The following is a 24,281-nucleotide window of genomic DNA, read 5'->3' on the forward strand; positions in this document are numbered from 1 at the left end:
TGCAATAATTGACTCACAAATAATAAATAAGAAAACAAGTTTAATGGAAATTATTAAAAAAGGGCCCCTAATTGAATTGTGCGAGGCATAATCGTAATCTTCGTTGAATTACCTTTGAAACGATATATCACACGACTATGTTCCCATAAATTTGGAAATTACAAAAAAGGGCAGCGAGAGTCTCATAATATTCATTTATAGAGTATTCATACCAAACTGCATTCCGATCTAACGAGAACTAACGGAGGAGTAGTCATTTGAAAAATGGGGCACCTGGGGGCTCCTGGGGGCACCCAGCGCCCTTGTGACACGTACGGGGTAATGGGCCCCATTTATATATTGGTATGTGCCAATGATTCGTACCACCAAACGTTGTAATATTTGACTCGCAAATAAATGAGAAATCGACTTTCATTTTTTTTTCTTCTTTTGGGGCCCCTTGGGGCCGCCTGGACCCTAAATCGAAAAACAGGATCCAAGTGTCGATGCGTACACATCCATAGATTATACCTACCAAATGTCAGCCCAATCCGTTCAGCAATAACAGAGGAGTAGTGATTTCAACTCGTGTACACAACAAAAAATCAACAACAGCAACAAAGTGAGTGGTGTTTTCAGTCCGGTAGCCCGGCATAGAAAACTGCTTTTTATGCCATTGATCTTCAGCCTATGATGAGGGTACAGGGTGAGGGGGCGGGGCTATCAGTCATCAGAGCGCCACAACTGTTAAAATCATTGGAAATTCAACAGATAATCGTGCTAAAATGCTCAATAGTAAATACATGTTTAATATAAATAACTCTTTAAAATGGATTTGGAAACTTTGTTCATTTAAGAATAACACTTTTTTTTTTAAATGCATAATTTGGCTCTGAAATTTTAAAAGTTATAGACATTTTTAAATTGGTGCGTGAATTTAGAACACACTATTTGTGTACAGAATGTGTATTTATTGCACACGCCTCATTAGTGCATGAAAATGTACGTGCACATTGTAATGATTGTTTTCATTTCATTGTTTTTGCTCCTATTGAGTTGAAAAGGTCATATTTATCCACAGTAATTATGTTCAGATTTAAAGTAAAATAAAAGCAGTTATTTTTCCAATTGCACATTTTTTTTGTCTTTTTTCCATTCAAAAAAATATAGTATCGTTATCTCGAGCCCAGTATGGTATATATTGTCTTGAGAACTCAGTGTATCGTCCCATCCCTATTTGATTGCTTTTAAATCCAAAAATCTAGGATAAGATTCAAATCCAGGATTTTAGTTTTTTTTTTCCCCACATACTGTACATATATATTAGTGGACTGTATCGAGACATATCTTTTTTTTTTTTTGGCTTTAATTTATACAATCACTCAGTACAAATCACATCATACAAGGATCTAATATTATCCATACAGAACAATCAAACAGTGTCCTTTACAATTTCTCCATATTTCTGAGATATACAGTATATTTTATCGTTTATTTTGTATTAAAATACTTGTTTTAGGAGTTGCAGCTTTCGTTACTTCTCAAAACAACATGAAAAGCAGTTAGAAGACGGCGCTTTTCAAAAAGGCTTTTAGTTAAATTACTTTTAATTTGTATTATCTTTTTATGATGTTCCTACTGCTGTTTTAAATGATCTGTTACTGCTGTTGTTTTGGTTTCATTTTTGCCTGTGCAGCACTTTGTGATTTTATCTGTGAAAACTGCTATAGAAATAAAATTCACTTAATTACTTACTTACTTAGATGGATTCCTGAATGCGTTCTAACCCAGACCTAACCCTAAACAAGACACACTACAGAACTCACTCACACATGCTGTCCCATCGAGGAGAAAAGCCAAAAGTGGAACATATTGTGCAGCGGTTTGTTAATAAATGTGTCTGTGTGGTATTTTTCATCCGTAAATTTAACCTGGAATTGTCTTTCTGGTCAGACTTTGAGTTAAAAATATTGAGATTAATATTGTATATCACCATTTTGAGACAAAATATTGAGATATGAGTTATGGTGCACATCACACAGGCCTAGTAGTTTACCATGGTCTAGTTCAGTGGTTCTCAAACTTTTTTGACTCAGGTACCCCTTTTTCTTATTTCTTAATCCAAGTCGCCCGGTTTTCCAATTACAACAATTTGCTTAGATCATAATGATAGAATGAATGAGTGATAACACATGATAAAGAATGTCATTTTGTAAATAAGTGGAAATAAACAGTATTTAGTGCAGTGGTTCTCAACCTTTTTTGGATCTTGATCCTATTTTGATATAAAGAATTTCTGGCGACCCCAAGACATATTTTTCTAGAATTAGTTTTTGATCATGTTTTTGAGCTCCGATTTTGTTTTTAAAATACATTTTAGTTTAAATTGATTTATATTTCACAAAGTGAAACAGTTTAAGATTGTGTGTTGTTTTCATTAAAAAAATTAAAAAAAATTTCAGGCTATCCCATTTAAACTCCAGAATACCCCGCATGGGGTTAGTGGCTCCTGAATGATTTATTTATATAGTTTTTTAAAAAATATTATTTAAACTGACACTTTATTTGTTACTTTTACACACACTCTCTCAAGTGCCCCTTTGTAGTGCCATCGCGTACCCCTAGGGGTACACGTACCCCCATTCGAGAAACACTGGTCCACTTTTTCCCCAATAAATCTATGTTGGTCCATTGGACTCCTGCATTTAACAGGGTTTGAACCCTGGGGTAAAATCAATAAATCGGGTGGAGAAAAATGGCAACAAGTGAAGAACGTGTTGATTGTTCTGAGTAAACAACTTGGAGATGTTCTTTAGTTGTTCTTTAGATGTTCTTTGGATGTTATTTAGTTGTTATGGCAGTTGGATCCGCTAATGCCTCATTAACGGATCAACACAGCCGTAAGCCCTGGAACAGACTAGTTAAACCCGAGTTTAAAAGTGATCTAAACTCAGACTAGTTCTAACCTGGTGCAGGGCGGTTAGTCCGTCTATGTTGGCGTGGTTGATGTCCGCTCCCTGCCGGAGCAGAGCCGACACCTCGTCCCGGTCTCCGGCGGAACAGGCGGCCATGAACACGGCTCCCTGAGCGAACCGCACTCTGGCCCTCCGAGTCCCGGACCCCAGCGGGCTGTCTCGGCTCTCCGCCCCGGTCCGGTCCGTGTCGGAGCCCAGCCATCGCTGCAGCTGGTCCTGCCGTCGCTGTTTGGCAGCTTCGGACCGGGAATGGTCAGTGGCCGCCATCTTCCCTGGTCTGTCCCGGACGGTTTAAGCTCATGGTACGAGGCTGAGCAGAGGAGCCGAGAAGAGGACAGTGGTGTTTGGACTGAGTCTCACCCAGGCTGCGCCTCCTGGTGGCCGGACACAAGCAGGGGCCGTGAACGCCGCATCAAAGTTCAGTGACTGAGTGGCAATTCTGCGCTGCGTTCACGAGTACTCGGAAATTTCATACAGCGGAGGAGGAGCGATCACCTCATTGTTGTGTTCTGTACATGATAGATTGATAGATAGATAGATAGATAGATAGATAGATAGATAGATAGATAGCCTTATTGATCCCTTTGGGGAAATGTACTGTCATGGCAGTTCACATCATATAAAGTGCAGCAAGTACATTATAGCCTAAATACAGTTGTTTCCAAACTAGGGTACGTGTACCAAAAATAATTTTAATTTGATAACACATGATCATGTCGGTCAACACATGCTAAATGCTAAATTTTTTTGCAACATATCAAGCATGCATATTAAGGCAGCATGTTGGCAATTAAATTAATCTTTACCCACACACAAAAAAATGTCTTTATTTTCTTCCAGAATAAATTTTTTGTTAGTTTAGTTATCTTACCAGGGATTTAAAACTTAGATTAGCCACAGGTGTAGAGGTTGTAGGAGATGAAGTAGGAAGGTGGCAGAGTTATTGCACAATGTGATTTATTTTTAGGTTAACAAATTGTTTTATCAGAATTCTATTTGAAGTGAATGTCAATAATCATCAATGCCCTTTGTGAAAAAATAACAATTCATTATTTTCATATTTTAAGCTACTGGGAGCCATTGCAAAATAGTCAAAGAGCCACATGTGGCTCCAGAGCCGCAGGTTGCAGACCTCTGCCCTAGGGGTTCTTGAATAACTCTTAGGAGGTACTCAGAAACATTTGTCAGTTTATTTTTTTTGACATTATATAATTCATTATTATTATTTCTTTTATTTTTTTTTACATGCAAACAGACCTTTTTTCTCATTATTATTAATTTATTTACAAATCTGATCTATGAGTGATACATTATCCAGGTATTCAAAGGTAACAGATTTAACTAGTTTTTTTTTTACTTAAGTACATTTAGTATCATGTACTTTTATTTATTTCTAACTTTTATTCAAGTAAGGGAGCAACTTCAATACTTTTACTTGAGTATGGAAGACTAACACTTTATTTATTTATTATTATATTTTCTGCATATGATTATAATATTATTATATACTAACATTTCTTGGCTTAGGTCTGTGCTCTCTATGAGTGCTTTCCAGTTTAAAATGTACCAAAGGCTAACTGAATAAATACACTATTACAGAGTGCAGAGCCCGTATTTTAACGGAGCAAAGGGTAGGATTTGTGAAAAAAAGAATTTAATTTAATTAATTTCAAGTCTTTTAATGCTAATCCTAACCCTAAACCAAAGAGAATGAGCCCACACACATTTCTCCCTATTGCCTTAAACACATTGTGTGATACATTTTGTACTGCTGTTCTGGGTACAAATTTCTTGTGCAGTTCTGCAGACGTGACGTCAAATGATGCTGGTGCGCGTTCTCGATGGCTTGGAGAGGCGTCCCGCTACCGGAAATAAAGCAGAATGAGAAGAAGACGGATTGGAGACTGAAAGAAGACAAGCACAGTGAACTAAACTACTGTTTGGTTCCACAGATGTACGCAGAGGGATGTGCACAGGTCTTGCAGTAAACAGTCACATTGAACGGCGTGAAAATAAATAACCGTGTTATAGTTGGAGCGCGGATCGGGCCGCATTTTTTCGTCTGAATCCGACCCAACAGTGAAAATCTCATTTTTTCTTAAAGAAATGACATATTTGCGTTTGTTTTAGTGGTAAGCACTGATTTTATTAACAAACAACTGTTACTGTTAACATCAGATCAGCGCACGGGTAACAAACAAAAGTGAAACACAAACACACGCAAGAGACCCATTGAATCTATTTACATAATCCATGTATCAAAGATAAGGATAATCCATGGTATTGTGCAGATAAAAGAATGTTTCAATGTTTTATTCCTTTAAAATTGTCCTCCTCTGCTCCATCCTCCTTCCACTGGGATCCTGCTCTCACTGCTACAGTTAAAGCTGCATTCTTCAGGGCTACAACAGCTGCAGCAGGAAAGAAGAACGCTGCATGCAAAAGACACTATGTGACTGAACATGACCACCAGTTCTAAATATCTGTCCAAACCCGACCCGTCCGGTGCCGTTGGGTCCCGTCAAGGTTTGGTCGGGTATTTATCCTCTAGTTACAGTATCTAATCAGCTGTGCTTCAGTGGCGGTGGCTTGGCTGATGACTGCCGTTACACTAACCACCGTGGTGTCACTATGGAGTCTGATTTAAACCTCTTGCCCTATGCTCCTTTAAATGAAAACATTGGAGAAAATTTGGTTAATTTAATCGTGGCAACCAAAATCGTGATCACGATTAAAATTTGATTAATTGTGCAGCGCTAGGTACACGTACCCCCATTTGAGAAACACTGCTCTCCATCAATAGGTTTCCTGATCAAAAGCTCTTATGTGCAGCAGGTTCTGTGTTCAGAGCCCTTCTGAGAGCTGAGGGGCCTCAGTGAGGGGGATGATATCTGGTGAAACCACTTCAGTGTTGAAGGATCCTTGAAGGTTCATGTTGATACAAAGTCCTCCAGACATCAGCTGCCTCTTGTACTGGTCCAGGAGCAGGAAGACGTCCTGGACTGAAGAACTGGACTGGGTGGAGAGGTACTGGGAATGATGCAGCTCCAGTTGGCAGAACAATCTGTATAAACATGTAGCTAATGTTAGTAAAGCAGGTATTACAGTTATATGTTCACAGATAAATAGGTTCTCAGGTGAGAGAATCAACAAGATAATGTTCAAAATAATTCTTACTAAACCTGTGTCAGCACTTTATCACTATTTTAAAGTGTTTTTATGCTTTTATTTTTAAAACCTAATAGTCAGGCCTTGTGTGGAAAATGTTGTTCTGTATGTGTCTGTATGAATGACAATAAACTATATCTATCTATCTAAAATGCAGGTAGGGTATTAATGATTAATGACATTGACACCAAACAAAATCATGGTATAACAATTTGTCAACCTAAAAATAAATCACATTGTGCAATAACTCTGCCACCTTCCGACAACATCTACAGACCATCAACTTTCCCTGCACCTGTGGCTAACCTTACGTTTTAAATCCCTGGTAAGAAACTAAATCAACTAAAAGAGAAGAAAATAAAGATTTTAATTGTGTGGGGGACATATTCATTGAACTGCCAACGTGCCTGCTAAATATGCATGTTTGATACGTAGCAAGAAACTAACAATTAGCATGTGTTGACTGACATGATCATGTGTTTTTGTAGCCCTTCAATTACATTAACATTATTCTATATAATTTTAACTGTAAAGAATTTTATACACTGTATTGTCTTCATTGATGAGATGGTGTTTTTTTCGGCTCTGAAAGGACTTTAATCCAGGTGAAATGAGGCAAAATGGCTCCTTTGAGAGTCAAGGTAGCTGATTTAAAACAATACCTTATGTATTAGTAATAGAACTACCACAACCAAAATACTTCATAATGACTTGTTAAGTATCAATTAAAACTTTATATACGTTATTGGAACACTATTCCAAAGTTGCAACTATTCCTCATTTACTAACGTATATAAAGTCATATAAGTTGGTAAAAAACTACAGGAAACGTCTGACTAAATAGTAAGTTAACTTAATTTATGCAATAAAATGAATATGTATTGTTTGTAATGGATACAATGTGTTTTTGTGGTATTAAAAAAATATTCTGTCCAAGACAGTTGAAGTGTACTATATCCATTTATGATAAAATCTACAGGTCTCTCCAGAGATTCAAATACTTCTTTTCCCCACTTTATTTATAAATCATTAACATGCAGTTAACATGTAATTTATAAATTGTTAACTTACAGCTTATAGGTTATCTATTAGCTATCTATATGACAATTATAAAAACTGTGTTCAACAACCAATTTATAACTCATTAACTATCAGTTTATTAATTATCTATTAACTACTTATAACAGATAGTTATTATAAAGTGTTACCAAAAATATGACAAATGTTGATAAAAACAAATATACATGAATCATGAGTCCATTCAATTGACATATTCAGCAAATTATAAAATAAAGAAGTTCGGATGAACTCGGATCAGGCCGGCGGAATGTCTCCGTTCCAAATAGCAAGTACCACGTTCCCGAGAATTCAGTCAAATGACTCGCTTCCACCAAGTAAAACAAATCAAATTGCGCGACGTAAAATCTACATTGAATTGCCTTTGAAAACGGTATATCACACAACTATGTTCCGATAAATTTAGAAATGACTGGAAAAGGGGGTGGGCCCCCGTCCCCCCCCTTTCAAAAAGGTCTTTGACAGATTCTATGACAACTGCTCATAGAATATCTATGTCAAATTACAGCCCGGTTCAACGAGCATCAACGGAGGAGTAGTCCGTGCCACATACAAAGTAATGGGTTCTATTCATATATTGGTATGTGTCAATGATTCCGTAACACCAACTGTCGCAATATTTGCCTCACAAATGACAAAACGACTTTAATGAAAATTGCCGAAAAAAGAGGAGTGGGCCCAGGCTCCTAATCGAATTGTGAGAGGCATAATCTTAATCTACGTTGAATTACCTTTGAAACAATATATCACGCGATTATGTTCTCATACAATTGGAAATTAAAATTACCGGAAATGGGGGGGATGGGCCCCAAATCGAAAATTTTATAATTTCAGCCCGATCCGTTCATGAATAACAGAGGAGTAGCGATTTTAACTTGTGTACACAAGAAGAAGAAGAAAACCATTTTCAAGGTTTGGTTAAATTGTGAGTGAGATTAAGTTCAAGGTAGGGCAGCCTGGGCAGGGGTTCAGGACCACATTTGAGGTCGCAAGACACTGGGAGGGGGTCCCCAGATGCCTTTAAGAAAATAAGAATATTTTTGAACAATTTGAACCCGTTGTTGCTAATTTTTACCTTTTTCTGCAACTGCACCAAACTTGCCGTATTTTAACCTATTTTCATCACTTTTTATTGCCATATTTTTTGGTCCTTTAAATGCATTTTTGTCACATTTCTCCCATTTCTGACACATCTCCATTAAATTTCAATGCCTTTTCTACACAATTTTTCCACTTTCAAGACATTTTCAGCACTTATAAACCCTTTCCACCACTTTTCCACCTAATGTCACATATATGTCGACCCATTATTGTCCGTTTTAACCTATTTTATATTATGCCCATAATACTATTATTATTATTATTAAACTAATTGTTCCTACTTTTTATTCCAATATTGACACTTTTAATCCTTTTTATCACTTATTTCTGTCCTTTTAAGTAATTTCTGTGTTTTTTAAAATTATTAAGAAGTAAAATATAATGCTAAATGAAGTCACTTTAACAATTAATATGGTTGAGTAAATTATAGAGTGAGCTAGACTAAGTTAACTGAAGTTAGGAATGAGTTTGTTTTATCTATTAATGATGTTCAGTTGATTTATAATTTATCCAGGTTTGAGTTGAAATGAGAAAACTATTTGTTGAGTTAAATGCAGTAGAGTTAATTAATGCAATAGCTAATCAAGTAGAAGCAGACGATCAATCTGATTTACAGTAAAGTAGTGGATGTTTGTTTGCCAATGTGACACAGCTTGTGACTGCTGCCCCCTGCTGGTGGGGAATCAGTGTTTCAGTTGTGGAGAAATTGTACATAAAAACTATTGCGCTGGGTTTCACAACCTTTCTATAGGACCAGACCAGGTACCACTGGAAGCCTTACGAACACATTAAACACAATAATAAAAAAACAAACAAACAAAAGAAACACACTAAACACCATCCAAGACAAAAATGACAAATTTAAGACTTCACTAAATACAACACTTAGAGAAAAGCAGAAAGTTGACAATGACGGACACTAGGGTGCATCAAACCCTGAAATGTTTTAAAATCAATCTGTCTCTAGTCTAATTATGTTCCAATGACCAAAATAAAAAGCCTTGCAAAATATTTGGTAAATCAATTTATATTTATGGGGTCCACCTCAAGGTTGACATGTTTTCATCTTCCCCATTATGAGTGATTTTTGCGTTTAATATAACGTTTGTTTTTATTGTTGTTGCAAGAAACAATGATACATTTTGCTTTGGATAATGAAGCTTAACTCACTCAGTGGCATTGACGAGATAACTCGTCATTTCAAATCCAAACGCTCAGTGCCATTGACGAGATAACTCGTTTTTTCATGGGGATTACTAGAAAACACCCTGGCGGAGGTCCCTCATCAATATCTAAGCTGTGGGGTGATGTAGTGACCAACTGTGCCCTGAAGATGGCAGCAGTGCACCTTTAGATGAGAGATTAGCCACTGATGCTACCATTAGCTGGGGAGGAGAAGCAGGAACGAGTGAGATTATGGCACTACGGAGTGATATTGTGACGTATCCAGCAGCTCACAGCTCCACATACTAACACAGAACATGTGTGGACCTGAGTGGATTATTGATAATGTTGAGATGGTGAGATAAAACCATCAACTAACCGGGCTAAGCGGGTCATCTCTACGTGTCAGGAGGAGGGGTGGGGGGGTGGGGCTATCAGCCTGTGAGCCAGATAGCGTAGGAGGTAGCAGCGCACCTTTGGATGAGAGATCATCCATGCTCAGCAGAGCTAAGAAGGAGAGAGGAAAGGAGTTTATGAGACAAAAAATGGCGCTACGTACAGAGTTGACGTTCCCAGCAGCGCACACTCGACCAGAGCATGTGTGGAACTCATGGATAGTGTGGCGATGGTGAGATAAAACAATAAAAAAAATGGGGAACGCAGTGACACTCTGCACGTCCGGTTTTTTTGATGAAAGTAGAGGCCTCATCTTTCAGAATCCGGTGTCAGATTTCAGATAGTCATAGTAGAAAATATTCTGTGGGTCGTTAAAAATCAGTCAAAATGCTCAAAAACGGCTGGCACTGAGGGGGGTAGAAAATCTGAAAATGGCTGGCAATGAATGAGTTAATAAATAATTTCTTAAAACATACTTTTATTGGCGAGTTTTCCCTGATTTTTTAGTAACTTCTAACTTGTTTTGTTATGTTTCTGTCTTTTAAACTGTTTTAATCTCTGACCTAAACTTTATATATTTTATTTTCTAATGTATAGCTGCCCTTAGAAAGCACTTTGTAACATGTGTTTTGATTAGTGCTGTATAAATAAAGTTTATTTAGTTTATTATAAGGCAGTATTGACACATTTTCACAATTAACATGATGAATTGATGATCGTTTATAATTTCTGTTTTCTCATGTTCTTCAGGAAAACAACAAAATAATGCACATTTTCTGTTCTTATTGTGGTTTTTTTTTTTCAATGACTTGGTGGACACCAGAAACAATGATAGAACTGGCTAACATTTTGTCTGGTTATCTTATTTTGGTATTCGAACAAATTTAGATTGGGGACAGAAAGATATTAAAAATGTAAAAAATGTATGCGTGGTTTGATGCACCCTGACGCCTTTATGAATTTGTACTAAATAAGTGAAATTGTATTAGCTTATTACATGTGCAATGAATACCTGGTTGATATTTTCTTGGAAATCCGTCTTGGTGCTTCACAGAGAGTATGTTGTAGAATTTTTATCAGCTGCTCTCGAATCCACCCAACGTCCTCCTGCACATCTGGCAGCCACTCCAGGAGTCTGCACACACAGCAGTAGAAATAGGAAACACACGCACCCACGTGCACACACACACACACACACACACACACACACACACACACACACTATAATTTGAGAGTGAATGTGAGAGTGAATGAGTCAATATTATTCAGCTGAATGTCCCTCTTTGTTCCATTTGTTCAAACCCAATTTGGTAAATGGGCTTTCATTCATTCAGTCGACATCTGTTTATAAAATATGCCATGAAATGACTGAAACTTTATCTCTTTGAGTTCCTTGAAAGCCAGAATAAGAGTAATTATAATAATAACTAGAACTGTGCGCATTTATTAAAGGGGGCCAAGCATTCCCGTACGACTCGGCCCGCAGGTTTTGCGTAGCCCATGGACCCCCTATGAACGTGAACCTGAACTTGTCTCCATGGAGACAATGGTAAAATCAAGAGAATACATACAGTGATGATGTCATAAGAGCAATGCGCTCCCAGCTAAATGCGTAGACCTTAGTTATAGCCCCCCCCCCTGCTGGCCGACATATGTAATTTTTGGCGTCCGAGGGAAGTGAAGGGGTCTAAACCAACCCTCCAAATTGCATAACCCTCCCATGCATGATTTAGCCTGCAGAACCACTTTTACCAACAAAAAAATAAGCAGAACTAATACAATAGGGTTCCACAGCACGTTGCACTGGGAGCCGCGTGTATCCGCGTGTGGCCCACTAATAATAATTGAATTCTACCTCTTACATACTGTAATAAAACAATGTGATGAGTTACTTTATGTATTTAATGTATTAATGTATTCATCAATTAATTCATGTGTTAACCTATTCATTGCACTGTTTGTATGTTTAATTGTTAGACAATAGAAATAGCACAGCTTTAATAATAGGGTTGTGTAATTCATTCATACATCACCTGATGGTGAAGGACAGAGCCGACTCCAGGGGGAGGGTGTAGGGCAGAATCATCATGGAGGCCATCCTGACAGGAAGCAGGTTGCCTAGAGACTGAAGCAGGCTCCTTCTCTCCATGCAGGCCTCCATTAAAGCTGCAGAGGGAGACAAAGACAAGGTTTTTTGTTTGTTTTTTGTTTTACATCTTTGTACAACTTACCCTATAATGTCAAACATATCATATTTGATACATGAGTTTTGGAACTCTTGAAAAACCCAATGTATACGATTATATACATGCATACAAGGTAAATCGACCATGCAGCAGAAAATAGTTCAGCAGAAGCCTTTAGCAACTCTACAAAATGTTTATTTATGAGGAAAGATGCACTTTTCAAGTAAACAAAATAAATGTTTAAATTGTATAATTTGGTAACCAACATGGGAAACAGACAGAGATGTAAACACTGTGCAGGCCACTTTGTCCTTGTGTACTGTGAGAAACGCTGAGTCATCTCTATCTGAACAAGGACAGGAACTGTTTTCACCAGCATCGAGACCGGATGTATCAAATTTGATAGAAATTAAAACTCATAAATGGAAATTGATATTTGATTTTTTTTTGGGTTGTTCATAGGGACCAATAAAGGCTACAGTTTCAAAACATTAGATTTTTCTGTCAATTATTTAATGATTCAGGCTTTACAGGGTGTAAATTAGCAGCCTTATCAAAATGAATTGAAATGGTTAACATTTAATGTGTCTTTAAAACGGCACATGTGGGATACACTGGGCAGCAGATAACCATGTCCTCAAAGCAGGATGAATGATAAAGTGTGTGGGTTTGAACCTATTTGACCAGGACTACATTTCAGGGGTAAGATGATGGAGTCGGTGTAATATGGTCAGGATGTGAAAAGAGTTCTTTAAGGAATGAAAGGAAAAGCAGGAATCGACTGTTTGCTCTCATCAAAACAAAGTAGCCACAGTATTTAACTGCTAAACTTATTAAGATTGGCTGAAATAGAACAGGAGTATAAAACACTTTTCAGTTGAGTTGCCACATTAGAAAAAAAATCTCTGACAATAATAATAATAAATCCAACATTTCAAGTGGAAATTATGAACACTCTAGGAGGAGTTTGCATTTAAAAACAGTGTTTCACCAAACTATACACTCCTGCCACATTTTGTGAAATTGCACCCCTGGGGAGGGCCTCAAAAATGCAATTAAAGTGGCGGTTAAAGAATAACATTAATAAGAAGAAAAATCCTTACATGAACAATAGGGCCTTTGCTTTTAAAGACAATGTGGTTTATCCAAAAATTACAGACTTCCTGTTGGATTTAGGTTATAGGTCTAAATTACATTTTTTCTCATCAGGGTTCACTGCATATACCCACCAAATGCCATCCAGCTAGTTCAAACCAGTGGAAAGTTACAAACGTGAGGTGGCGCTAACAAGTCCCAACATTGCATCAAAAATGTACATGTTACATTTTTCACCAAACTATACACTCCTGCCAAATTTCATGAAATTGCACCCCTGGGAAGGGCCTCAAAAATCCATTTGAAGTGGTGGTATAATAATAATAATAATAATAATAACAGAAAAAATAGAGCCTCCTTGGGCCTTAATCAAAGATCAAATATTGCTTCTTTAGCACAGTTTCATGAACCTTATCATCTCCCATGTTACCTTTGTGTAACCTGGGTGGAAGACTTTCAATGAGATGCTCCTCTAGTAATGGTCCCTCAGTGGTGGGTGCTGTTTCTACTTCATCCCCTCTACCATGTTCCTCTGGAGCACAATCCTCGTCTTCTTCCTGCTGAGTGTGAAGCAGTCTTTCTCTGTGCGGGCTGTTTAAATCAAGAAGTCCTGAAAATAAACCATGACAAATATCACTTTCCACTTCTTTGAAGGAAATTTTGAAACAGCAAAATATTGGGTTTGAAATGACAGTAACTGCTAGAAGCCTAAACTAAACATCTAATATCTCAATTTGTTTGTGGCCTCAAAATTTCTGATACGATATCATGTAGATCAACCTTTTAAGACTGCGACCCCAAAATAAAGGATCCAGAGACCGGGGAAATAAAATGGGTTAAAAGTAACCAAAAATGGTGGAAAATGTGGTGAAATGGGATTTTAAAAACTACAGAAATTGTTTAAAAGTTGAAAATCAGAGTGGACATAAATGGTCAGAAAAGTGGTAAAAAAAAAGGTTCAAAGTGTCAATATTGGCTTAAAAGTGGCAGTAATGGGGGAGGGGTGGGTTGTAGTAATGTAATTTAAAAAGTGGGAACAATTACCAGTAGTTTAAACTGGCAAATAATGGGCATGACAAACTGTGACAAAATGTGGTTACAGTTAATTGGCAAAAATAAGCACAAAATATGGTGAAAAGAAGTTAAAAGTCACAATAATGGGTCAACATATGCAATATTTGGTGGGAAAAGTCTTGGAAAAGTGGTGGAAAGTGTTTATAAGTGCTGAAAATGTCCTGAAAGTGGATAAAAGCATTGAAACTTGGCAGAGTTGGGAATAATGTAGCAAAAAAGCATTAAAAGGAGCAAAAATATGGCAAAAAAAAGTGATGAAAATGGGTTAAAATTGTTCAAAAAAATTATATATTCTTAGTTAAGTTATTCTTACTTAAAGGCATCTGGCGATGACCCCCTCCCAGTGTCTCGTGACCCCAAGGTTGAGAACTGAGGTAGAAGAATGTGTGCGTGTGTGTGTGCATGCGTTTCTGTGCCTGTTTGTGTGCATGTGTTTGTGTGTGTGTTATGGGGGTTGGATGGCTTCTAAATTCATGCGCACCAGTCTAACGCACACGTACCTGCCTGCCTAACTTTCACTAAACTTACCTAATTTAGTTAGTTAGGTGTAGTGGCAGGTGTGGCGTGAGTGAAGCTGTAGCGATCAGGTGCACTTCACTATGTATCGTCTGCATGACATGTAAACACTTAGGCGGTCCAGGCGTGTACCAGCGTGCAAGTCAGTAAGTGTGTGTGAGTGTTGAGTGTTGTATCCTGTCCAATCACAGCAACGATCTGACTCAGAGTGTAACACTACAGTCACTACCACTCTATGGACAGGTGTCGTGACACAGATTGTAACCGGACTAAATGGTGGTGCGTTATACACTCACACACACACTTACATACCTGCACATGTGTATACGCCTGCACGCGTAAGCGCCTAACATTTTTTTCTAAGTGTTTACATGTCACGATAGTGATCGATAGTGAAGGTCACCTGATCACTATAGCTTCACTCACGTCTACGTGTGACTGATATATTTATGTTTGTTAGGTGCACACAATGTGTATGCACATGCATGTGACTTGTGCATAGTGCCGGTGTACCCATTCTAAGTCTATGGAAAATGTAGATCAGACGTGCAGACGCAGGGTACGCGTTCGTTTACGCATTCAATAGACTGGTGCGCATGATTTTAGAAGCGATCCACCCCCCATATGTGCGTGTGTGTGTGCATGTGTCTGTGTGTGCGTGTTTGAGTGCATGTGTTTGTGTGCATGTGTTTGTGTGTATCTGTGTGTGTTTCTGCGTGTGTGTACAGGTGTGTGTGTGTGTCTTTAAAGAGTCAAAGGCCATTCAGGGTTCTTAGTAAAGTTCTTAATTTAAAGGAAACTTCTTTATCCAAAGTAAAAAGAAAAAATCTTACCGTTCCGCTTTAAAAATCGCAGAGCATCCTGATACCCTTGTTTACACATGACCTTCATCACCTGCACTCAAAACAAAAAATGAATGATTCATCTCAGTTTATTCCAACAAGTCCATCACCTTTTGTTCTAGTTCAATGGAGCAAATCAATGCATCTGTAGCTGGTCAGCGTGTTCTGACTGAATCATGTGACTGACCTTTGGATCTGGAGGGAAGAGGGCCCTGGACATCCTGTAGAGGTTGGTGAGTGTGAACTGGATGCTGGTGTTGGTGATGCGGAGCTCGTGGATGTTGGTTGAAGAGTCTTGGGGGCAGATGTCGCTCTCGCCACAGAATGGAGACACAGTGATGGTGTTTTTCAGCTCATATTGAGGCAAGTTGTCAGAAATCCCCCCATCGACATACCGCTGAGCGATAAAATCCCATTATAGCACAACAGCAGCAACAAAAACATGTAATAATACTCAATCCAAACGCCAATGCAGTGCTAACACACAGATACATCATCATACATTTAATTTAGGGGCGTTTATCATCCAAAATATACATTTTTTTGCAGTTGAAGAACAGTGTTTGGGTTACCTCTCTAGTCTTTCTAGTGCTTTTTAATGTAGGTATTTTTAGTGTTTAATTACTTTTTTGTACAGAAAAGAAAAGTCTTCACTCTTTAGTTAATTGTTTAGGGCAGTGTTTCTCAAATGGGGGTAAGTGTACCCCTAGGGGTACGCGATTGCACTACAGGAAGTACTAAAGAGAGAGAGTGAGAGAGAGGAAAATTAACAATATGGGGTTTTATGATGTTTATTTTTAGTTTAAAATGATAATCATACTAAATATTACCAACAACAAAAACACACTAAATGAGAGAAAGATATACTAAATAATAAAAAGAACAGAGAAACAACAACAAAATACACAAAATAACACAGAAACATACAAAACGACATAAACAATGAAACGACACAAAAAACACACACACTGAGAGAGAATAATTTAAATAATACCAATAAACACACAAACGACGACAAAAACAGACAAAATAAAAAAGAGAAAATATACTAAAGAATAAAAAGAACAGACAAACAATAACAAAATAGACCGTGGGCGACCGTGGCTCAGGTGGTAGAGGGTCGTCTTCTGATCGAGAGGTTGGGGGTTCGATCCCAGTACCTGACTATGTGTCGAAGTGTCCTTGGGCAAGACACTGAACTCCCAGTTGCTCCCAGTGGTCGACTAGCGCCTTGCATGGCAGTCCTGTCCCACTGGTGTGTGAATGTGAGAGTGATTGGGTGAATGAGCTGATATGTAAAGCGCTTTGGGACTGCTTCAGTGTGGTGATAAAGCGCTAAATAAATCAAGTCCATTTACCATTTACAAAAAAATGCACAAAATGACAAAAAAACACAAAATGAACAACAGTCAGTCTTGGTCCCACATCTATTCACAAAGCACTAAATACTGTTTCATTCCACTTATTTACAAAATGAGATTCTTTATAATTGTGTGTTATCACATCATTCCATCATTATGATCTATAGTGGTTTTTTTACAGAATTCTGAGTAGGACATAAGGGGGGACTTGGATTCAAAAGTAATAGAAAGGGGTACTGGAGCCAAAAAAGTTTGAGAACCACTGGTTTAGAGCACATGTGTCAAACTCAAGGCCCGGGGGCCAAATCCAGCCACTTGGAGAATCCAATTTGTCCCCCAGGAGAAAATAAAAATGACAGAGAAAACAAGAATCTTTGTGTGAATGAAACAACAATATTTGCAAGAACTCACAGTTTATATCATATGATGGCAGTCATTTTTTTATGAAAAATACTCAAAATTTGTACAAAATCCTTTAATTTTTCTAAAATTATTAGATAATAAATCCCTTAATTAGATTCAATTGGTCACAAAATCAAGGTCATTTAATGTGAACATTCCATTGGGACTGATATCCGTCACGTATTGCTTGGATATTGTCGGTTTCTTACATATTTAGTATTTTATGTATACGTGGAAGTCCAAACTAGAACAAAATAACGTTGAAATTACTTGTTTTCCTGCATAAAATCTGTGGCCCAGTAAAGATCAAACTGCTCCGTATTTAGCCCCTGAATTAAAATGAGTGTGACACCCCTGGTTTAGGGTATTGCGCTGGTTCACACAATTGTTTTTTTGGTTCTCTGATAAGATAAAGAGACGGACGTTCAACTAAATTATATTCTCAGAAAGAGGGAGAGAAGGTGTTGAAACTTGATCGAATCGATGGAATGGATTTGAAACTGGAAGGACTAACAAGCAGCACAGATAAGAAACTGACATCAGCTCATTGTGGAAGTAAAATGACTTCATAATAATGCAGCAGGTTCACATTAGGCCAGAGGCGTGCAACAATAAACATGGGCTCAATTGTAATTGTAATCACGTAATTGATAATTAACTACAATTATGATGTAATCATAATTTAATTGTAATTCAGTTCAGATAATTTCCTTTGTAATTGTAACTGGCATGAAATATGCTATACAAACTGTCAATTACAATTTAATTAAGCGCAAAACCTGTCCAACCATGTTACACTTACTATGTCTCACACATAAGTAGTTAAGAATTATTAAAATATGTTTCATATCAACTTTTCCCACAACCTGTCACTTCTCTTAAGGGTCATTTTACCATTAAATCAAATTTAAATCTATGAGTAACAGAAAAAAGCTTCCTAATCATTGATTAAGAAGCCTAACAAGGTAACCAAGAGATGAGAAACTAATAAGATGATATAATGTTTTTTAGTGTATTTTACAGCTGATTTAACACATGGGTCAAACTGACCCGTTAGCATTAGAGATGCTAACAGGAAGCTAACACAAGATGTTAGATGTCATGTTTTATGGGCTTATTTATTTCAGGCTCAGCAATTGTGATTAATTGTAATTTAACTTTAGTAATTGAAATTAGGGCTGGGAAAAAAAATCGATTTATAGAATTTTGAGATAAAAACGATTGTTATTTTGCCAGATCCAATAAAAAAAAAAAGAAAGAAAATAAATGCTTTTATTATTTATTTTTTCCCCACCACAGTTTTTTCTGACTTTTTCACATTCAGTCCTTGTGAGTTACCGTAGCACGATGTGAGCGTACCTCCTCTTTGTTTACATTTGTTTACCCTTTGAGTTGGCTATATGTGTGTGTGAGTTATTCGCACTATGCTGAGATGCTCAGGGAAGAGTTTATTATTTTTTAATTATAATGTAATATGTTATAAAATATGTAGTTATCTGATTCTTAATCAGAAAATTTAAGCTACTGTGAAGTTACTGTTGCACTTTTGCTTAAACCTGGGTTAAAGCTTGTAATTGTTGAATGACGGAGCCTCATTTACTTTTTATTTTGTATTTGTTCGATGCATTTTAACTCTTGAGGACAATCACAGCAATAAAGTTGCACTTTTGACAATATATCTAATGTCTGCAGTCATTTTTAAGTGCATTTAAAAAAAAATCCAAAATCAAACTGATTCTTTAAAAAATCAGAGATTTTTTTTTTTAGGCAGAATCTTCCAGCCCTAAATACAGCAAGTAGTAAAACCTTCCTCTGGTTTACATCTATAGCTACGCAATCTCACTCAAACTTTACCTTCAGTGGATTGATGACAATTGCTAACAACAATGAAAGATAATCAGACTAACCAGCAACACGTGCGTCCATTGTGAATCCGTGTATCATTCGTTCATTCGTTTTTGATTATGTAACAAAAACATGAAAAAAAAAAAAAAAAAACTCATTATTTGATATTTGTTCCCAAAACCAAAATGAAAAAACGGAAAAAGCCTTGTTTTTCAAATTCAAGCTCTTTTGCTTCGGAACAGAAAACAAAAAACGGAAAACGAACACCTTTATTTGTTTTCTCCATCACTGATTTGCTAAAGTTCGTGACCTGGAAGTAAAGCGTTACACATTCCGAGATATCTTTAGCTTTGCAACAATTAAGAGTCTCTAAATCCTCCTAAATGTCCGTGAGGAGGTTCTGTGCCCAACACCAGCTAAAGCGAAAAGGACACGTTTCGGATGCACAGTTGGAAGCAGCGATCTTGTCATGCCGAACTGCTGTTAGCAAAGCAGCTAGCGTCGGATGAGAGTACACTTCAGGGTCACTTACTATGACAAATCGGTAATGGAAAAAACTAATAAAGGTGTTTGTTTTCCGTTTTCTGTACTGAAGCAAAAGAGCTTGAAAAACAATGCCTTATGTAAAGGAGAAAATGATGTTAATGATACACGGATTATTGTGCACTTAATGCAAGTTATTTACATTCTGCATTTCTGGCCTCGTCCCGCACTTGTTTTTAAAGCTAATTTACTCACCACTCCATGCAGTGTTGGAGGAATGACGCCACAGTAAACTGGGATAAAGGCACTACACACACACGCCTGAGGAAAGAGTGAGAAAGGAACATTCAAACAAAAGGGCGCTCATTACATAAACTTTACATTTGTAGCCAGAACTAATGCGAACACCTCAACAGAACCATCAAATCCAAATAGGTCCAACAACTGCCTCAAGAGTTAAGAATAAACAACAGTTTTATTGCAGTTTATTGTAGATTACAAATACCTGAACTACTGAATTTACGTAGAATCCTCTGATTATCAACCATTACAAGCAATTTCTCTACTTTCACTAACCAACCTGCACCAGTTCTTCCGTGTTATTAAAGTGGGAAACAACAACGTTTTCTCCGTCTGTAACTCGAGTGAGGGAGATTCCCAAACGCCCGTTTGCCCTACGGTGGGAATCGTGTGGCAGCGTTTGCCTCAGCAGATGTCGCATAATCTTCACCAGGTTGAAGGTCGGATGCATTGGTCCAAGGAGTCGTTTTCGTGCCTCCTTTGCAACCCCAATGATCCCTGCTCCAGCCTCTCCTGAAAAAAACAACAACAACAACAACAACAAACATGTTGCACAATGATTCTGAATCTACTGGACCTTTACATTTATGATTGGACAGAGTCACACAACCGCTCCTTGTTTTTGAACTGGACCAGGAAAAAATGATTAGATGATTAGAAATGATCAATGAGACAGAGCAGGTAGAAGATAAGATTGGTTTGTGGCAGAACTTTGCTCGTCTGGAAGAAACTTTTCTGATAGTATCAAGATGTTTACGTAACTCTCCTTTAAGTAACCCCATAAATAACCAAGTAATATGTATGCATTTGACCATTAAAAATATAGATAATTAAGATAATAAACTCAGTAGATTAGAGAGTTGTATATCTTATCTTATTAGCCTAAAACAAATACATTAAAACTCATTCCTCGACACTTCACCACCTAGAACTGTAACTACACAATTTGTTTATTACTTATTTCATTATCATACATTTCTGCATATCATAATAATATTAGAAAGTAATATTTCTCAATATTACTGTTCTTTTGTTGAACATGCATGACTTGTGTTTATAATAATAAAAATAACAATATTAAGAAGAAGAAGAAGAAGAAGAAGAAGACAAATACATTTTGTTTGTCAAATAATACATTTGGTCATTAAAGAGGTTTACATGCAGCGTGTGTGTACTATTTATGAACATATGGCTTTTATGTCTCAATTTTAATTATTATTCCCCTAGAAAACCTTAAAAGGTGGAAACTTTTTAACCCCTTTTTACCTATTTCCTTAGTCTCACACTTTTTTTTTTTTTTTTTTTCAAATTTGAGCTCTTTTTGCCAATAAACATCCCTTTTTTTCTTATTCCATTTTTGAAAAATTCATTTTGACACTTTTATCCAATTTTTCTTGAATTTTTTTGGCCACTTTTCATCCTTAATAGCTAGCTTTTGCCCAAAAAATACCACTTGTTTCCTTCTTTTCTTCTTTTTGTTCCACATTTTGCTCATTAAAGCCAAATTTTGCCATTGTATACCACCTGGTTTCTCTTGGCCCATTTCCTCCTACTCTTGACTGCTTTTGGCTAATTTTAGTCACTTTTTACTCTTTTCTCAACCCCCCTTTTTTTTTTTTGGCCATTTTTGGCACCTGTTACCATGTCTACCTCCGTTCGCTCGTCAAAAAAAACAAAAAACAAATAAAAAACCATACCGAACCTACCGAGACATACTTCAGTCACCAGGGCGGTGGCGGTGAGGGCTCCGGCCGATGCTCCGTAGATGTGCCGGGCATGGTGCACCAGAAACGGGGCTTTCTCTGTCAGACAGCTGGCTACACCGACATGGTAGATACCGAGGAACCCACAGCCCGCGAACGAGATGTTCCACGGGGCGTCCAATGGAAACATATCGTATAATAATAATAATAATAATAATAATAATAATAATAATAATAATAATAATAATAATAATAATAAAGCAGACCAGTTAATATTTTACTACTAAATTGCCAGTAGTCACACGGTAATTTGTGATTTGTAAAGTTGTTTAAAACCTGTTTGTTTGTTTGTTTGTTAGTGCGCGTCCGGAGGGGGTGGGCACTAAAGTAATCTATGCCTTTTGTCCAATCAGACTCCCGCTCTGCAGTAGACTGACCAATCAGATAGATAACAGTCAATTCAGTGACCAATCAATATTCACCCCCACTTAAGTCCGCGAGCAGTCACGCGAGTCGGCAAAAAGTTTGTTACTAAGCAGATTTACACAATCAGCCATTAAATTATGGCCACTGAGAGTGGATTGACTTGAAAATGAACTTTAATGACCTACAGCCCCCATCGACCCATACAGTATCTCTACATTTATATGTATATATAAATAGTCTGTCCATGCATGTATGTATACATATGTGTTTGTGTACATGTATTGTACGTATACAGTATGTACTTGTATAACCGGAAGCGATGTGTCTATATGCATATATGTAAAGCTCTGTCTTTTTCGCATTTTATAACACTAACATAATTGTAAATTTTGTTCTACAAATACTGTATATAGTGAAACTCATTTTTAAATTCTATTTTATTGTTTTGCACGACACAAATGTTGGCATTTTTAATATTTATTATTTTAGTGTGTACATTGTTCTGTGTCGCACTTGCTTTGGCAACGTAAACTTGTTTCTCATGCCAAGCTGTTTTGAATTGAATTGGACCATTGCACCATTATCTCTTCAAACCAATTGGGAGTGAATCAGACAGTGAACTAATATGTTATAATCTTAGGTTAGGTTGTTAGAATAAGGCCTGTCCTTCCAATATTTTGTCCTGTTTTATCATTTACAGATATAAATGAGTTTTCCCTACAGTATCTACCATAAATGGCAGTTTTGGAGCATCTTTATTTCTACATCTAATAAGTTTTTGTCTATTTGTTTGAATGTATGTCACAAACAGTCACTTAACCGTCTTTGTCCTAACACATCCAAACAAATATACACAGGTAACTGGATCACCCACAAATAATCACAAAGGAAGAACATGTAAACTTTTAAAAAGACTAGAGCAAACCTTCCAACTGAGTGATAGCAGTTTTAGCCGTAGCCAAAATATCCTCAAAACAGCCTAGTTAAAGAGCTCGATGTGTAACAAGACCCGAAATTGGTATTAGATTTAAAATATAGCATAGCATCACTGCACTTATGTCTATGACAAATTTATATATAAATTGTATAAATGTACTTGAATCCAATTCAACTTCATCATATGGCTACAACAAATCATATATAACAGAAGTTCTCAACCTTGGGGTCAGGACCCCATTTTGTGTTGCGAGACATTTGGGAGGGGGTCGCCAGATGCCTTCAAGAAACTAAGAATATTTTTTGAACATTTTGAGCCCATTTTTGCCAATTTTACCCCTTTTTCTGCAACTACACCAAAATTGCCATATTTTAACCTATTTTCATCACTTTATCTTGCCATATTTTTGCTCCTTTTAATTACTACATTACTCCAATTTCTGCCACTTCTTCATCAAATTTCAATGCCTTTTCTGCACATGTTTTCCACTTTCAAGACATTTTCAGCACTTAAACCCTTTCCACCACTTTTTCACCTATTGTCACATATTTTGACCCATTATTGTCACTTTTAACCTCTTTTCACCGTATTTTATGCTTATTTTTGTCACTATTACCACAGTCATAATTTTTCATGCCCATTATTTGCCAGTTTAAACTAATTGTTCCAATATTGACACTTTGAACACTTTTTCTGTGGTTTTTAGAATCCCATTTCACCACCCTTTCCACCATTTTAACCCATTTTATTTCTGATTTACGGATTTATATCTTTAATATGACTCTATACTATGGCCCAAATAATAGCAAACTTCATGGATAACTGTGGATATAATTCAGATGAATAAATAAATAAATGTGGCTATCACAGATTCATAAAACAATTTACCATCGTTTTGCTGACTTCATGGCTGTGCCTCAAAAAGTACTGCAATTTATTCCCCCTTATAGATGGTAGATATCTATAATATATAGCTTTATTTACTCATTCGTAACCATTCATTCAGGTAATCTGTTTAACAGCGCCCCCTCTGGCCGAGTGGTGAACAGTCAGCTGGATATGTTGGTACTTGATCCCGCTCTGAGTTGGAACTTTGGCGGTGCCTGAAGGAGCACTCGGTTTATACTTCCTTATCTTCCGAAGAGGCGGTGATCAGAGTGAGACAGAGACGGGCGACTGGCTGCCCCCGCCCTTACCGGGAGACGCCGTAATTAAAAACGAACACCGCAGCGTGACGCGGAGGTTGTGATT

At 37.2% G+C, this 24,281-nt stretch overlaps 2 protein-coding genes across 4 annotated transcripts in view; both read right to left on the reverse strand.

Moving 5' to 3' along the window:
* Nucleotides 1-3,221, reverse strand: part of LOC114464874 (protein phosphatase 1 regulatory subunit 12A) — a 31,687-nt gene extending 28,466 nt beyond the window's left edge. For all 3 annotated transcript variants that reach the window (XM_028449509.1, XM_028449510.1, XM_028449508.1), the window contains exon 1: nt 2,946-3,221. In XM_028449509.1, the coding sequence (XP_028305310.1) occupies nt 2,946-3,221 (276 nt within the window). The remainder of the gene's footprint in view (nt 1-2,945) is intronic.
* Nucleotides 3,222-5,644: 2,423 nt separating this feature from the next.
* Nucleotides 5,645-21,857, reverse strand: pnpla2 (patatin-like phospholipase domain containing 2). Its single transcript, XM_028450216.1, has 9 exons — nt 21,671-21,857; nt 20,245-20,477; nt 19,920-19,985; nt 15,761-15,970; nt 15,565-15,625; nt 13,572-13,751; nt 11,894-12,026; nt 10,873-10,995; nt 5,645-6,018 (listed from the first exon to the last, which is right to left on the reverse strand). Exons 1-9 carry the CDS (start codon nt 21,855-21,857, stop codon nt 5,799-5,801), a joined length of 1,413 nt encoding a protein of 470 aa, XP_028306017.1. The 3' UTR covers nt 5,645-5,798.
* Nucleotides 21,858-24,281: the final 2,424 nt, after the last annotated feature.

This window comes from Gouania willdenowi, chromosome 6 (assembly GCF_900634775.1).
Source record: "Gouania willdenowi chromosome 6, fGouWil2.1, whole genome shotgun sequence".
In the NCBI taxonomy this organism is placed as follows: Eukaryota; Metazoa; Chordata; class Actinopteri; order Blenniiformes; family Gobiesocidae; genus Gouania; species Gouania willdenowi.

Bases quoted from the DNA above. Each gene is read 5' to 3' on its own strand.
- pnpla2 (XM_028450216.1), bottom strand. From the start codon at position 21,857: ATGTTTCCATTGGACGCCCCGTGGAACATCTCGTTCGCGGGCTGTGGG. The intron at 15,971-19,919 runs GTGAGTAAATTA...TTTATCGCTCAG, and splicing joins CTCCAACACTGCATGGAGTG to CGGTATGTCGATGGGGGGAT. The intron at 6,019-10,872 runs GTATTCATTGCA...ATGTTTATACAG, and splicing joins TCCAAGAAAATATCAACCAG to ATTGTTCTGCCAACTGGAGC.